The sequence below is a fragment of the Medicago sativa genome, chromosome 4 (genome assembly GCF_051527215.1).
Source record: "Medicago sativa cultivar Bolivia chromosome 4, Bolivia_mono, whole genome shotgun sequence".
Classification (NCBI taxonomy): Eukaryota; Viridiplantae; Streptophyta; class Magnoliopsida; order Fabales; family Fabaceae; genus Medicago; species Medicago sativa.
The window spans coordinates 9,236,442-9,249,565 of record NC_140752.1 but is presented as its reverse complement, the minus strand read 5'-3'; the positions used below and the strand labels follow the sequence as shown (position 1 = coordinate 9,249,565).

The 13,124-nt window shown below is 32.0% G+C and overlaps 2 protein-coding genes and 1 pseudogene across 2 annotated transcripts; 2 read left to right on the top strand and 1 right to left on the bottom strand.

Moving 5' to 3' along the window:
* Positions 1-13: 13 nt before the first annotated feature.
* On the top strand, positions 14-529 carry LOC146926089 (ABC transporter F family member 4 pseudogene; annotated as a pseudogene).
* A 572-nt stretch (positions 530-1,101) lies between these two features.
* On the top strand, positions 1,102-4,248 carry LOC146926088 (uncharacterized). Its single transcript, XM_085758489.1, has 6 exons — positions 1,102-1,216; positions 1,419-1,574; positions 2,193-2,264; positions 2,660-2,782; positions 3,645-3,749; positions 3,980-4,248. Exons 1-6 carry the CDS (start codon positions 1,102-1,104, stop codon positions 4,063-4,065), a joined length of 657 nt encoding a protein of 218 aa, XP_085614615.1. The 3' UTR covers positions 4,066-4,248.
* A 179-nt stretch (positions 4,249-4,427) lies between these two features.
* Positions 4,428-11,683, bottom strand: LOC146926087 (putative CoA ligase CCL8). The gene is made up of 17 exons (XM_085758488.1): positions 11,382-11,683; positions 9,946-10,112; positions 9,364-9,516; positions 8,876-9,065; positions 8,677-8,765; positions 8,416-8,484; positions 8,207-8,260; positions 7,953-8,060; positions 7,550-7,648; positions 6,969-7,061; positions 6,745-6,822; positions 6,194-6,298; positions 5,808-5,898; positions 5,373-5,446; positions 5,097-5,264; positions 4,844-4,897; positions 4,428-4,731 (listed from the first exon to the last, which is right to left on the bottom strand). Exons 1-17 carry the CDS (start codon positions 11,524-11,526, stop codon positions 4,687-4,689), a joined length of 1,782 nt encoding a protein of 593 aa, XP_085614614.1. The 5' UTR covers positions 11,527-11,683; the 3' UTR covers positions 4,428-4,686.
* Between the last annotated feature and the right edge of the window lie 1,441 nt (positions 11,684-13,124).

The window sequence follows — 13,124 nt, the reverse complement described above, 5'->3', positions numbered from 1 at the left end:
CATGTAAATGAACATGCAACTTCTGCTGTTATGTAAAAGCAGCCTTTCTGGTGCTGAAAAATCTACACTTATAACTCTTCTAGCTGGTGATGTGGTTCGAAGTGAAGGTGAATTTCGAAGAAGTAAGAAATTGAGGATAGGGAGATATTCCCAACACTTTGTGGACCTACTAACAATGGATGAAACACCTGTTCCGTACCTTTTTCGGCTACATCCAGACCAGGAGGGACTTAGTAAGCAAGAGGCTGTCCGTGCAAAACTTAGTAAATTCGGGCTACCTAGTCATAACCATCTTATCCCCACTGTCAAACTATCAGGAGGGCTGAAAGCTCGGGTGGTATTCAGGTCGATATCGATGTCAAAACCTCACATTTTAATGTTAGATGAACCCACAAATCATTTGGATATGCAAAGCATTGATGCATTGGCTGATCCGCTGGATGAATTCACTGGTGGAGTTGTTCTTGTTAGTTACGATTCTAGATTGATATCACGTGTCTGTGAGGATGAGGAACGGAGTCAAATATGAGTTTGTGTGCCGTCATGGTTTTGGCAAAAACTATTTTGTGAATCTTCAACAAAACCATAGATTACCACCGTGATTTAATCAAACTCACTTAATTTGTTTTATTATGTGTGCAATTATTTGAAAATATTTAAGCATAACAAAATAAAGAAAATATTGAGCCTTTTCCTTTCTTTTGTATAGAAAATTGTTCTTGTGTAATGCCGAATTACTTGGTTGTGAGTTTGCATAATTAACTACGTACCATCTCATTTGAGTACAAAATTAGTCTTGTAATTAGTATACGACATTAAACCTATATCCCTCTCAACTTAACATTTCTTAAGCTTATTACATAGGACTTATCACTTCTTATAGTGGTTAATAACTACTTTAAGACAAAAATAATAAATAAAAAAATGGTAACGGAAATGGAATTGGTAAACTCAAGAGTTTGAATGTACCTTAGGCTATAAATATGAAATATGAGCTTATAATTACATCTTCAATTTAAGTAGTTATTCATAGGTCATATCACTTACAAAAATTACTCATTCTTCAAATTATAATTATTATTTCTTTCTCTATTCTTACCAATGGAAATGCTCAAATGGAGAAGTTTCACCCTTATATCCTTTTATCTAATCTATCTCTTCACATGCTACAATGTTTCAGCTACTTCAGCACAAATAATGTCCAACACAAAACTAGGTAAGATTAATCTTAGGGAATATCTATACAAAAGAAAGACAATTGCTAAATATTTTAACTATTAGATAGATATGTCAAAATTAATGATCTATTATTTTTTTTTTCTTTCTTATTTTCATGTCATTGAAATTTTTCTATTAGTTGTTTTTGTAGCTAATACATAGTGTAATGTATATACTACCATGGTGGTGTATTTGTGCAGATGATCTTGGTGATATTATAAACATATGTGGCTTACCATTATGTGGAAAAGGAAAATGTCAGCAACGACCAGGATTATTCAATTTTACATGTGATTGTGACTCTGGTTGGAAGACGTTAAAAGTTGGTCCCATTGAATCTTGCGTTCTTCCTAACTGTGAGTGATTTTTCATAATTGTTGAAACTTGGAAGTTATTGATAATTAATGAGAAATGAAAATGTTATTTGAATGATGATTTTTCACTATAAAAGTAGAAAACATTGCATATAATATGACATTAAAATATAAGTAGACTCTCATATTACATTTCTAAGGTAACATTATAAGCCTTTAATTTATTCACCAAAACTTAATTTTCAAAAAAACAATATAAGTGAAATTAAATTAAACATATTAGGTATTGTTTTTGCCGCCTTATTTTTGTCTTTAATTTATAAATAAACGTTGTGTTTTTCACCATGCATTTTGCTTTTAAATATTCTAGTTTGTTTTCTACCAAAGGATCTTGCCTGCATTTGGTAGAACAATATTTTTGAAGTTTTTTTTTTATATAATACCTTTTGAAGCTTTTTAAAAAATATTGAAAACAATAAATTAATGTACGTAATAATTTTATAAAGTTATGGTTATTTTTTGGAGAGAAAAAATTTCAATTAAAACTACGTTGAAAATTAATAGTGACACTTTTTTTTTTTTGTTGCAAATGTGAAAGTTTATATAACCAAGGGAGTATAATTTTATTTTGTCTAAATGAATTATGAATGAGAGGTGCAGGTACTGTTAATTTGGAGTGTGGTGGTGGAAAACTTCCAACCGCACAACCCCAACTTCCAACTGATACAAACCGTAAGTTCATCACACTGCCTTCTTGTTTCATTTGCAATAAATAAATGTCCCCTATAGTTTTCAAAATTTTCAACCATTTCTTTCAAAAAAATAATTTTCAATCATTGATTAATCACTAGGTCAAACATTTTTTGTTACACTATTAGAAATGGAATCTAAGATCGTCTTTGAAGTAAGATAAATATAAATATCTTTGTAAGTTTTGTTTGAACCTGAAGATTTTCTCTGTTACAGACTGGAGCTCCAGCTCCTCATTCTAAAATATTTTTTAGAAAAAAAATGAAATGGAACCTGAGAGCATAAGATAGTTTTGAATTGTTTAATTAATGTTATGTAAAATAAAATGTGAAAGAAATTTAGTACGTAAGCTAATTTCAGTGTTTTATACTACACAGCTTGTTTGTTTAATTTGTGTGGAGATGGAAAGTGTGTAAGAGATGGCTCTGACTTTAAGTGTCAATGCAATGAAGGCTCAGCCAATATTCTTAATGATCCTAAGATGTTTTGCTTGAAAAAATGTAAGCTGCTTATTCTTCTTTATCCTTTTTTTTTTTTATTGCTTAGTTTAATTTGATCCATTGACCTTTTGATTTTATATAATGCTCTTTCATGCTTGATTAGCTTGAACTTGTTTTTGACTTTAATTTCCAAAAGGGTGATATTATCAATTCTTGTTTGCTAAAATAACCTATGTTTCTAGAAGTGCACCTTTATGCAACAAAGATCGTTTGAAAGTGTAGTTTTAAACGGCACAGAATTAACTTCTTTTCGTATGAGGGAATCCGAATTCATGTTGAGAGTGGAGAAAATAGCGTCGTTTTTGAAAGTGTGTTATTTGACCCGGCTCAAGTATAATGACAACAAGACCCTTAATCTTCTTTAGCCACTAATTTTATGACATTACCTCTATTTGATACCTAACAAAAAATTTACATGAGACCTTTTTTCTTTCTTTCTTTCATAGTTTAATCACTGAAATACTAGTTTAAATCTAAGTGTATGTTTGGATTGTCGGTAAGGTTGATAGATTCGCAATTGGTTACGCAATTTCGACAAAAACATTTCAAAGCTTCAACAAATCACGATACCATTGTGATTTCACCAATCTTATTGTGAATCCAAACTGTACTCACATTTTCTTCAACTTAACCCTACATATGTTGTCTGCATTTGATATACAACAAGCTAGAATATGATTATGTTAACCGTCATGATCTAATGTAAGTGTTTGGTGCATAGTGTATGTGAATGTTATAAACTAAGAATATCAAGTTCGATTCCTAATAATGAAATAAGGACTATTATTATTAATATAGTAAGTATACTACTACTTTGGAATACATAAACATAAGAATATGTTAACCTTGAGCTTTTGAGTAGGTGGCGTAGGAGGAGATTGTGCTGGTCTAGATCTTGGTGGGTTCTTCACACCAGAAGCTCCACCTCCACCTCCACCTTCACCTCCACCACCAAATTCAGGAACTGGTAAGTACTTTATTCAAAATCTCACATAAATTTGCTTCATTCCTTAGTTTTTTTTTCATAAAATATGAAGCATGAAAGGTCTTAAATTGTACCCTTTGATCTTAAAACTCAAACTATATCTGATATTTCACATTATTAAACTTTATATGCTTATCATTAAATTATGCCTATAGAAGTTTATCTATGTGCTTATCATTAAATTAAATTAATTTAATTTATGCATATGACAGGGTCAGGTGAAATGCTGAACTGCTCAAAGAAACTTTATATGCTGGCTATAATGATCTTAGCAATGATATCCCAAAGCTGGATTTGAAAGGGAACATTGAAGTGCTTGTAGACTATTTCAAAGGAACACATAGTATTTATTTATTAATATGTTGGAGCTGGATTTTTAGTGCAATTAATTTTTTTTTTTATTTCCATTTTCCACATAAGTGTCCTCTTTTCATTTTAATAATAATAATATAGTAATTCTGACATGTGATCATGAAATAAATTTTATTGGTTATCTATGTATTCTTTTTCACTCATGAAACTTGACCCTCCAAAGAAATACTATTAATGATGCAAAAGTTTACATTTCAATTGTTTTATTCATGATGGCAAGTAGTATAAATAAAGTCTTCAACAAAAAGATATATAGTACCAAATTAATCAAATTGTTAACAGCATGTATGATCAATCAAATAGAATAATAGATTTACTGATAGACAAAACTACATTCAATCACCCTCATGAATATAAAAATGCTACACTTTGTAATTTTTTTCCCCTCCTAAAAGATAAGGTTAAACTTATTGTACTTGAGAAAAGCCAGAATAAAGGGCTTCTATTTTATCTAAATAATTACTACAAATGTCATACAAGATTTTCACCATCTGAAAACTGGTTTCAAAGAATTGGCTTTGGCCAGTAAATAATGTTCTAATGGTATTTACTGTTCTGAAGGCACCAGCTTCTTCAGCTCTTTTTTATTAACCTGAAATTTCAAACAGAGAACGATTAACTTTCCTTCCTAAAGAATATTTTGCAATGAAATGACAAGGAGAATGATTTGTGTTTACGACAGCATATAAGGAAAAGTAACTTACCTTCCCCATTGCATTGCGAGGGAGCGTCTCCCACACGATTAGTCGAGTTGGTATCTGGCAAAGATATAAAAAAAAAATTTGAAAAAATTAGTTTTGAAACTCTTGTAACTATGATAAATGTAAGATGGAGCGTATCAGGAGATAGCACGACAAGTTTTTATGTTGACCATAGAAACTTCCTCCTCCTCATGCTCTCACTTGATATGCTCCACATACATATAAAAACATACAAACAATGGCCATGCCACCATACCTTGTAAGGTGCAAGTTTATTCTTGGCCCAGTTGGATAATTCTTCAAGGCTTAGAGGAGGTTTTGACTCTTTATCTTGCTTCTCCTTTGGCACGATAATCGCACAAACAATTTCTCCGTAGTCTTTGTCTGGTAAGCCCAAAACGCAACATTCTGAGACAGTTGGATGCTGCAAAAAGGTACTGATTGTGAATATCATATCATAAACTGTACAACTATATAAGGGTTCGTTAACAAAAACTAACAATCATGGGATGAGAAAATCGTAGCCACTTGCCTCTAATATTACTGATTCAATTTCTAATGCAGAAAGCTTATAGCCACCACTCTTGATTATATCCGCATTAGTACCTGATAAAAAGTAGAAAACATTTACTCAGTAGGTTTTACTACCATCACAATCTAACTTCTACTATTTTGTTGCCAATAAGGTTGTAAATTATTTAGACGAAACGACATGTCTTAGTTATTAGCAATTTGCTGGTATATAAGGAGAGGGTTGTGTTTCACCAAAAAAAGGAGAGGGTTGTGTTAGGCAGTCAACAGCCAATGTGAAACTTCGTAGAGTCTCTATGACATGGACCTTGTTGGAAGATTCATTTTGGAAAAATGAAAAGATCCATCTCAAGGACAACATCGTAGGAATTCAAATTTGGTTACATAACTACGCATGAGAACCACACATCATACTTAGAGAAATAAATTTCCTTACGTCCTAAAATGATGAAATATCCATCTTTATCCGTAGTAACTGCATCTCCAGTCTTAAAGTATCCATCGTCTGTAAATGATTCCTTTGTTACCTGCATGGAAAAAATACAAATTTATTAGACGCAGATATTACATTTCTTTTACCGTTTTCTATCCTTAGAATCTTGGACTGTCTGTAACTGAAATTGATGTAGTATTTCTATCCTTAGAACAAATTATGTCCTCAAGTAACTAAAATAATGTGCGATGTTATGATTGTAATGGTGCATCATAACATCGTAAGGAATTGTTTGTAGTACTCAAAAAGATCGAAAGAAAAAGCAACAGTTATCACTAAATAATGATTTCAGAATCAATAAATGTCTGAAATTAACATTATGCAAGCACCTCGGGAAGTTTCCAATATTCTTTAAACGATGAAGGGCTTTTAACGCAAAGCTCACCAGCTCCAGTTTCTTCATTCTCATGCTCTTCATCTGCAAGAATCTTGACCTGTCATGCATACAGAAAAGCCAAGATATCACCATCTTTCACATTGAGCATTAATAACACTACGCAACTTCATCATTCGGGGTTCTTAGTAAAAATCATTGATATTTCACATGCATTTTTAAAGTTTCAGTCATATATTACTTTCTTGAATGGTCTACTTCTGTCTCATATTAAGTGTTGTTCAAGGTTCTGCACAGCTCTAAAGAAAACTGTTGAGTATTATAAAATGAGCTTTAATTACTAAAGTATCCTTTCAAGTAATAGTTAGTGGAGTATTCGTGGAGATACAATAAAAAAGGGTATATTAGTGGAAAAATAATGAGAGAAATATTTCAAACATAGCACTTAATATGAGCATAAACAGATCACACAGCAGTAGAATGAGAGATCAAAAAGTCCATTTTCTGTGATTAGAAGCAAATGGAAAAGTGCAAAGCTCAACTAACCTGCACACCAGGAAATGGTTTTCCGACGGTGCCTGCTTTGCGCTCGCCATTCAATGGATTTGACAATGCCATGACAAACTAGAAACATCGATACAATAATGTAAGGTTCTAAAAATTCAGTACGATATTAATGAGAATTGTGTATATGATTCTGTACAAGTCGAAGAACTTCAGCTAAAATGATTTACTAAGAAGTTGAAGAATATAACATGAAGTTTACTTACTTCAGTCATGCCATATCGCTCCAATAAGCGATGTCCAGTGATGGATTCCCATTCTTGCATAACAGGTTGAGGAAGTGCAGAGGATCCACACATCTGAATAATAGAATGGTAATATATCAGATTTTTGAGATTGAGAATGGTAGTCATCGCACATTAACATAAATAAATTGCAAGTGAACCATGCATGGTAAATCAACATACCACTGTGGCCCTGCTTGGATAAACAACTTAGTTATACATTTTAGCATAAGTGTTTATCATATAAGTGCTTATGTATAAGCTATTTCTATATAGTAAAAATAATAATAATAAAGTCAAACTATTTTCATGCAAGTTATAAGTTGTTTTCATAAGCTATCTTTGAAGAGCTTATGGAAATAAGCTGAAAACAGCATATGGACATGTCATAAGCTATTTCCATAGGCTCAAATAATCCAATCTAAACAATCCCTAAAAGAAACATTGATTAAGTCAAATTAGAAGAAAAAAACGAACAATCTTCATCTTCTGAAGTTCGAAAAGATATCCATTTATCTTCTTTCCAAAGATTAAAATGTTTGAAGGATATAACAGTCACTAACCATTAGACGCAAGTTCCTTGCGCCAGATGCTGAAGTGGCTTGCAGCTCAGGATCCATAGCACGATAACCTTGTATTAACCGGGTGTACATAGTTGGAACCTTCATTAAAAAATTATTTAGATCAAAATGATGTCACCGAAAACATGTTTTACAATCATAGAAATTACAGTTCGTTGTAAATGGTGTATACATAAGACTGAATGCGAAACTCTGATTACTAAGTTTTCAAGAACAACAAAGAACACCATCATATGGCCGATATGCGGTCTTCGTATGATTATACTCCAGGGAAAGATAATTTATTTTCAGGCAGGCAAAAGATTATATACAAAAAACCAAGGTCTTGTGAGAATGAACCATATCATAGATCTTCTCAATGCTCATAATAATCAATCATACTTACTCCAGTGAATACGGTTATAGCACCATCAGCTTTAGATCCTTCAGTTGGATATGACTCACGCCATCTCTTCCAAATTCCACTGACACTAAACTTCGGCAAAAATTCAACCTTGAACAAGACATTAGATTCTCAGCAACAACAAAAACTTATATGTTCAAAATGGATACTATTTTGAGGCCACTTGTACGAAAATTGATATTTTCTTTTCTGGTTGTATTTGCTATGTAAGAAGTGAAAAGGAAAAAGAAAATTACCGTGGAACCTGCGTAGAGAGGGGCCAGTAAACCATTGAAAATCCCGTGGACATGTACTTCATATATGTTAAGGATAGACATCACAAAGATATCGCAAATCATATCTTGAGCAAATATACTAAATATGATAAAAAAAAAAAAAAAAATCTTTCTAAATTCTAACTACAAAAGTATTGAATAATGCATATAAAAAAACTTTCATGGATATGATGTAGTGGTAGACAGTGCAAAAACTGATCAGCAGACGTATACCCCCATGCTTTTGTCAAGGTTTGGACCTAAAATCAAGAAAAATTATAAAAAAAAAAAAAATTAGTGAAAAAGAATAACAAGTATTAAAGTGAATTATGATTAAAATTAAGTAAGAAACATAAGTATTTGTGTGATTTGATTATTAACATAACAAAGTAACTTACAAAATAATAGAACTAGCTTTTTCAGAGTAACTCAAAATAAATCATAAAGCATACCTGAGCAAGGATGCTTCTGTGTGTATGAACAACTCCCTTAGGTTTACCTGTTGTCCCGCTAGTATACAAAATCAGTGCCGGATCTTCACCTGAGCCAAATGATACGAAAAACAAAAGACAAGAAAAAACTCAGAAAATTTCTACCAAGATAGTATTCTACTTTGTCCATTTTTAGAAGCTGAAAATGTGATATTCTTACTTGATCTTTCAATGTTTTCCGGGAAAATACTGTCTGCATCAATTTCCCCATTTTGTGAATGTCCATTGCTGCTCTTCTCTGAGGAATTATTAGGAACGGGCGGAATATGGAAAAATTGAGATGAGGTTTTATTGGCAATGCTTTGCATTAGTTCACTATGATCTTCAGTACTCAGTATTGCAGACACGTCCTATAATCAAATTTTTATTAAGATTCAATCCAAAAAGCATAATTAAAGCATAAAGGTAACGTAGCATAAATAAATAGTCCAACTAATTTGTTGGCAACATATAGCCAACTTTTTTCTTCCCGTAGGTAAGGTTATTTTTGAAAATCTACAGATAAACCAGCTATTTGAAAATTTCATATAAAAGGTACCAAGATAATGTCAATGGAAAATTAAGAGTCCTTAGTTCTTAATGTTCACAAGCTAAACGTTAAACAAACAAAAGAACTATATAAGAAAAGTGAGTGTTTCCAAAGCATACCGAATTATTCATCACATAGAGGAGCTCTACTTCTGGATAGCTGAGTGCAAGTGGAACAGCAACACCTCCACTAAACCAAGTCGCAAGTACTCCAGCAACAAATTCGGCAGACGGTTTGGCTACAATTCCTATTCGAGCTCCACCAAGATTTCCCTGGATTTCAACGCCATAAATGATTGACTAAACAAATCTTTTGTACATAAGCAAGAATGTAGTACAGCACTCACATAGCTACAAATGCCCAGCAATAGACTAAGCATTCAATTACTAGCAGATTGATAAAAATAGAATAACTTTATATAAATGTGGGTTTTATTTTTGCTATTTCCATAATAAAAGGTAAAAAAAGAATCAAAATGTTTTCATATAACCTATCCTAGAGAACTTATAAAAATAAGCTAAAAAACAGTTTATAGACATGTCCTAAGCTGTTTCCACAAACAGTCTCAGCGGTGCTTATGTTGGCAGATAAACTCCTATAGGAACTTCCGTATATCATATTGGTCAAATGATAACAAATAGTGTACGCAACTTAATCTTACAAAGGGAATAGTAAAGGAATGTCAAGGTGTAATTTGCTACCTTCACATCATTTCCACACAAGAGATTAGATATCTTCTGTGCCGACGAGATGAGTTGCTTGTAACTATAACTCTGCTGATCAGCTCTGATAGCAACACTACCATGAGCTGCAGCTTCTTGCTTAGCAATTGCTTTGAAGACCTCCATATATGTTGTAGATTGAGATACTATATAATAGGAAGAACACAATCAAATAACCTTACATATGAATTCATTAGATACAATACAATACAAAACCATGTCTGCATTATAAAGCCTGAACAAGAAGATATCTATTTGGTATTTTACTCAAGGGACTACTACTCAATAAACTGATAACTGTTCGAAACCAAGATGACCCTGTAGAGAAAAATCACCGCAGATACATTTATTTAGTTAATGTTCAACCCAACGGAACCAATTGACCTTTTTACGCTCTTAATTGTCCTAGGTTCTGAAATGTTGAAAGTTGAAATCTAAGGTGCATAAAACAATAGCCAGAGCACTAATTATCAATGTTGCATGTACAAATAAGTGTTCCAAACAACTCAGCTTTGAACAATAAGCACTATGTTTGGAGTTCACGTGGGTTTAGAACCCCAAATCTGTTAATTATAAGCTAGATAATGATAAAAATGATAATTTTTCAACAACCATTAGAAGAAAGGAACCCTCTTAGTAAATCCCAATTCAGCTTCTGAAATTGCATGGCATTGTTAGGCTAGTCCCAAAATAAGAGAAATTACAAAAACACAGTCCCAAAATCTGCAAACTGTCTGTCATCTTAATCCATACCAACACTTATAAGAATAATTTAACCTTCATAATTAAAATTTCAATAACAAATTTGATATTAAGTATTCAATTTCATGGACTAATTTGAAAAGTACACTAACATATGGTATCATCTGAACTAAAATGACCCACAATTTCCAATTCCCATGAACTTTTTTTTTTAAAATAACTTTAATTTTCTCAACCTTACAATTTCAAACACTATTTTGGAGTTTACTCCAAAACATGCAGCCATTATTAATCATGCATGAGATAGTTGACACTTCCGTAGCACCAACACTTCTAATTGAAGACATGTCTGATGTCTAACACGATACTGACACGTGTGATTACATTCAATTATGTCATTTTTTCATATTATTACATTCTTAGTGTCCATGCCTCATAAGTAAAGACACCCCAACAACATATTAAATCAAATTCAACGCCAAGATAAAAAAATTCACCACCCCAATAAAACATATGAGCAAAAATCACTGACCATAGTAAAAAAAATCCATTTTTTTTAATTAAACAAAACAGGACAAGGCACGTACATACACAGACACAGACATGCACACTGACTCAATCAACAAAAGTACAAAATCAATCAACAAAAGTACAAAACGAAATTTCCATTGTAAGTAACAAAAACAAGAGAGAGAAAGAAAGAGAAAACTTACTTGAGCAAGATGATGAACGAAATTGAGAGGAAGAGAAGATGGGGGTGTAAGAAGAAAAATGGTGGTTCTGAGAGAATTTATGAGGATGATGGAAGGGAGGCAGAAGAGGGAATTGTTTGTTGAGAGTCTTAAATGAGGAACTCATTGAATTGATTATGGTAACTATAAAAAACTGCAATTTGCGGTGAAGTAGGTGGAAAAAATTTCTTGTGAAACACCAACAACAACGTAAGCGTTTGAGTTTGTGTATGTATGTCTATGTATGTATGTATGTGTTTTTCACTTTCACACGTTGGTTGGTTGGTTTGGTTTTTCCTAACTCATGGAACTAAAAGAAGAGTTTGTTAGATGTCACAACAGTTAGTATTGGATTCAACGTCGTACGACACTATACGCAATTGCAAGATTTTTGTCTACATGCCATGCCATGCCATGCCATGCAATTTGCACCACTAATTCTAATGTCTTGTCTTGTTGCATTGCACCACTGTTTTTTAATTATGTACATTATAAGGGGAAAGATTTTTTTTCTTAGTCAAATCACATTATTGTAATGTATGATTTTAGCCAGAATTCTTTTATACTATAATATTAGTGATTGTCAATTGTCCAAAACATTTTACATAGTGGAATCCATAATTCTTTGAAAAATATTAATATATCATTGGTAGATGATATATATACCTATGTAAACATTTTATTTATGAGTATCCAACTTGTTTTTTAATATAGAATAGAAAAGTGAGGAAAAGAAGATTAATTTCTAAATCAGTGGAATAAAATATTTTTTATATATTCAATTAAATCATGCAAATAAATATTTTATAAACTAACTTAAAAAAATAGCTTGTTCAAAAAAACTTAAAAAAATAGCATCATGGAATATGTAAAACGTTTTTTTTTTTAGTTTATACAAATTAAATTCTAGAACAAATGTGTAAAAAAAAAAAAAAAACTACAAAGGACAAAATCAACTTTTTTCCCTAACTTTCTCTCTCCTCGCAGCTATCTAATTCTACGGCTACTAATCATCCAAGGAGCACAAGTTGTATTTCCCCCCACTCTCCACCCGCCTTCCATCTAAGTACAACAACAAAAAAAGGCAAAACATTGTTCAAACAACAATGGTATTTGAGATCCATTACTCCTCTGTCCCTTCTTTATTATTATTTTTTATTTATTTTTCAATTAATTTAACGGTTAAAATTTTATTTTTTAAGTGAATAAATTGGTAATCCGTATTTTAAACCTCGAACTTGCATATTCTAATGTGTTGTTCTTATCAAACTATATTAACAAGGACTATTTTGTCCCTTTTTATAAGCCTCAATTTTGACATTTCTCACATGCATTAGAAAAGTTTATATTGTAATTAAATTAGGTTTAATTTCTCTTTTAGTCCCTGAACTATTTTTTATGGATCACTTTGAACCCATAATTAATTTTTGGTCTGTTTCAGTCCCTTAAATTCATCGCTGTTAGACAATTTGGTCATTACTATCAAAGGGGTTAACCGCAAATATTTAAGATGGACCAACATTATATGTGGGCCACCAAAAACCTCATTAATTTTTTTAATCTTAACTATTCGATCTATTTGTCACAAAATAAACCATTGGATCTTGGAGATCTATGGTATGTAAAAATGCACTATCACCACCTAATTTTTTTTTTTTCATTTCTTCATCTTCATCATTTCTCTTATTCTTCGTGTCGATCATACCTTCAACACAAAAACTCAGC

Coding starts and splice junctions, on each gene's coding strand:
- LOC146926088 (XM_085758489.1), top strand. CDS start 1,102: ATGGAAATGCTCAAATGGAGAAGTTTCACCCTTATATCCTTTTATCTA. Junction 2,783..3,644: donor GATGTTTTGCTTGAAAAAAT/GTAAGCTGCTTA, acceptor GCTTTTGAGTAG/GTGGCGTAGGAGGAGATTGT. Junction 3,750..3,979: donor ACCACCAAATTCAGGAACTG/GTAAGTACTTTA, acceptor TGCATATGACAG/GGTCAGGTGAAATGCTGAAC.
- LOC146926087 (XM_085758488.1), bottom strand. CDS start 11,526: ATGAGTTCCTCATTTAAGACTCTCAACAAACAATTCCCTCTTCTGCCT. Junction 7,062..7,549: donor CAAGGAACTTGCGTCTAATG/GTTAGTGACTGT, acceptor TCTATTATTCAG/ATGTGTGGATCCTCTGCACT. Junction 6,299..6,744: donor AACCATTTCCTGGTGTGCAG/GTTAGTTGAGCT, acceptor TATGCATGACAG/GTCAAGATTCTTGCAGATGA.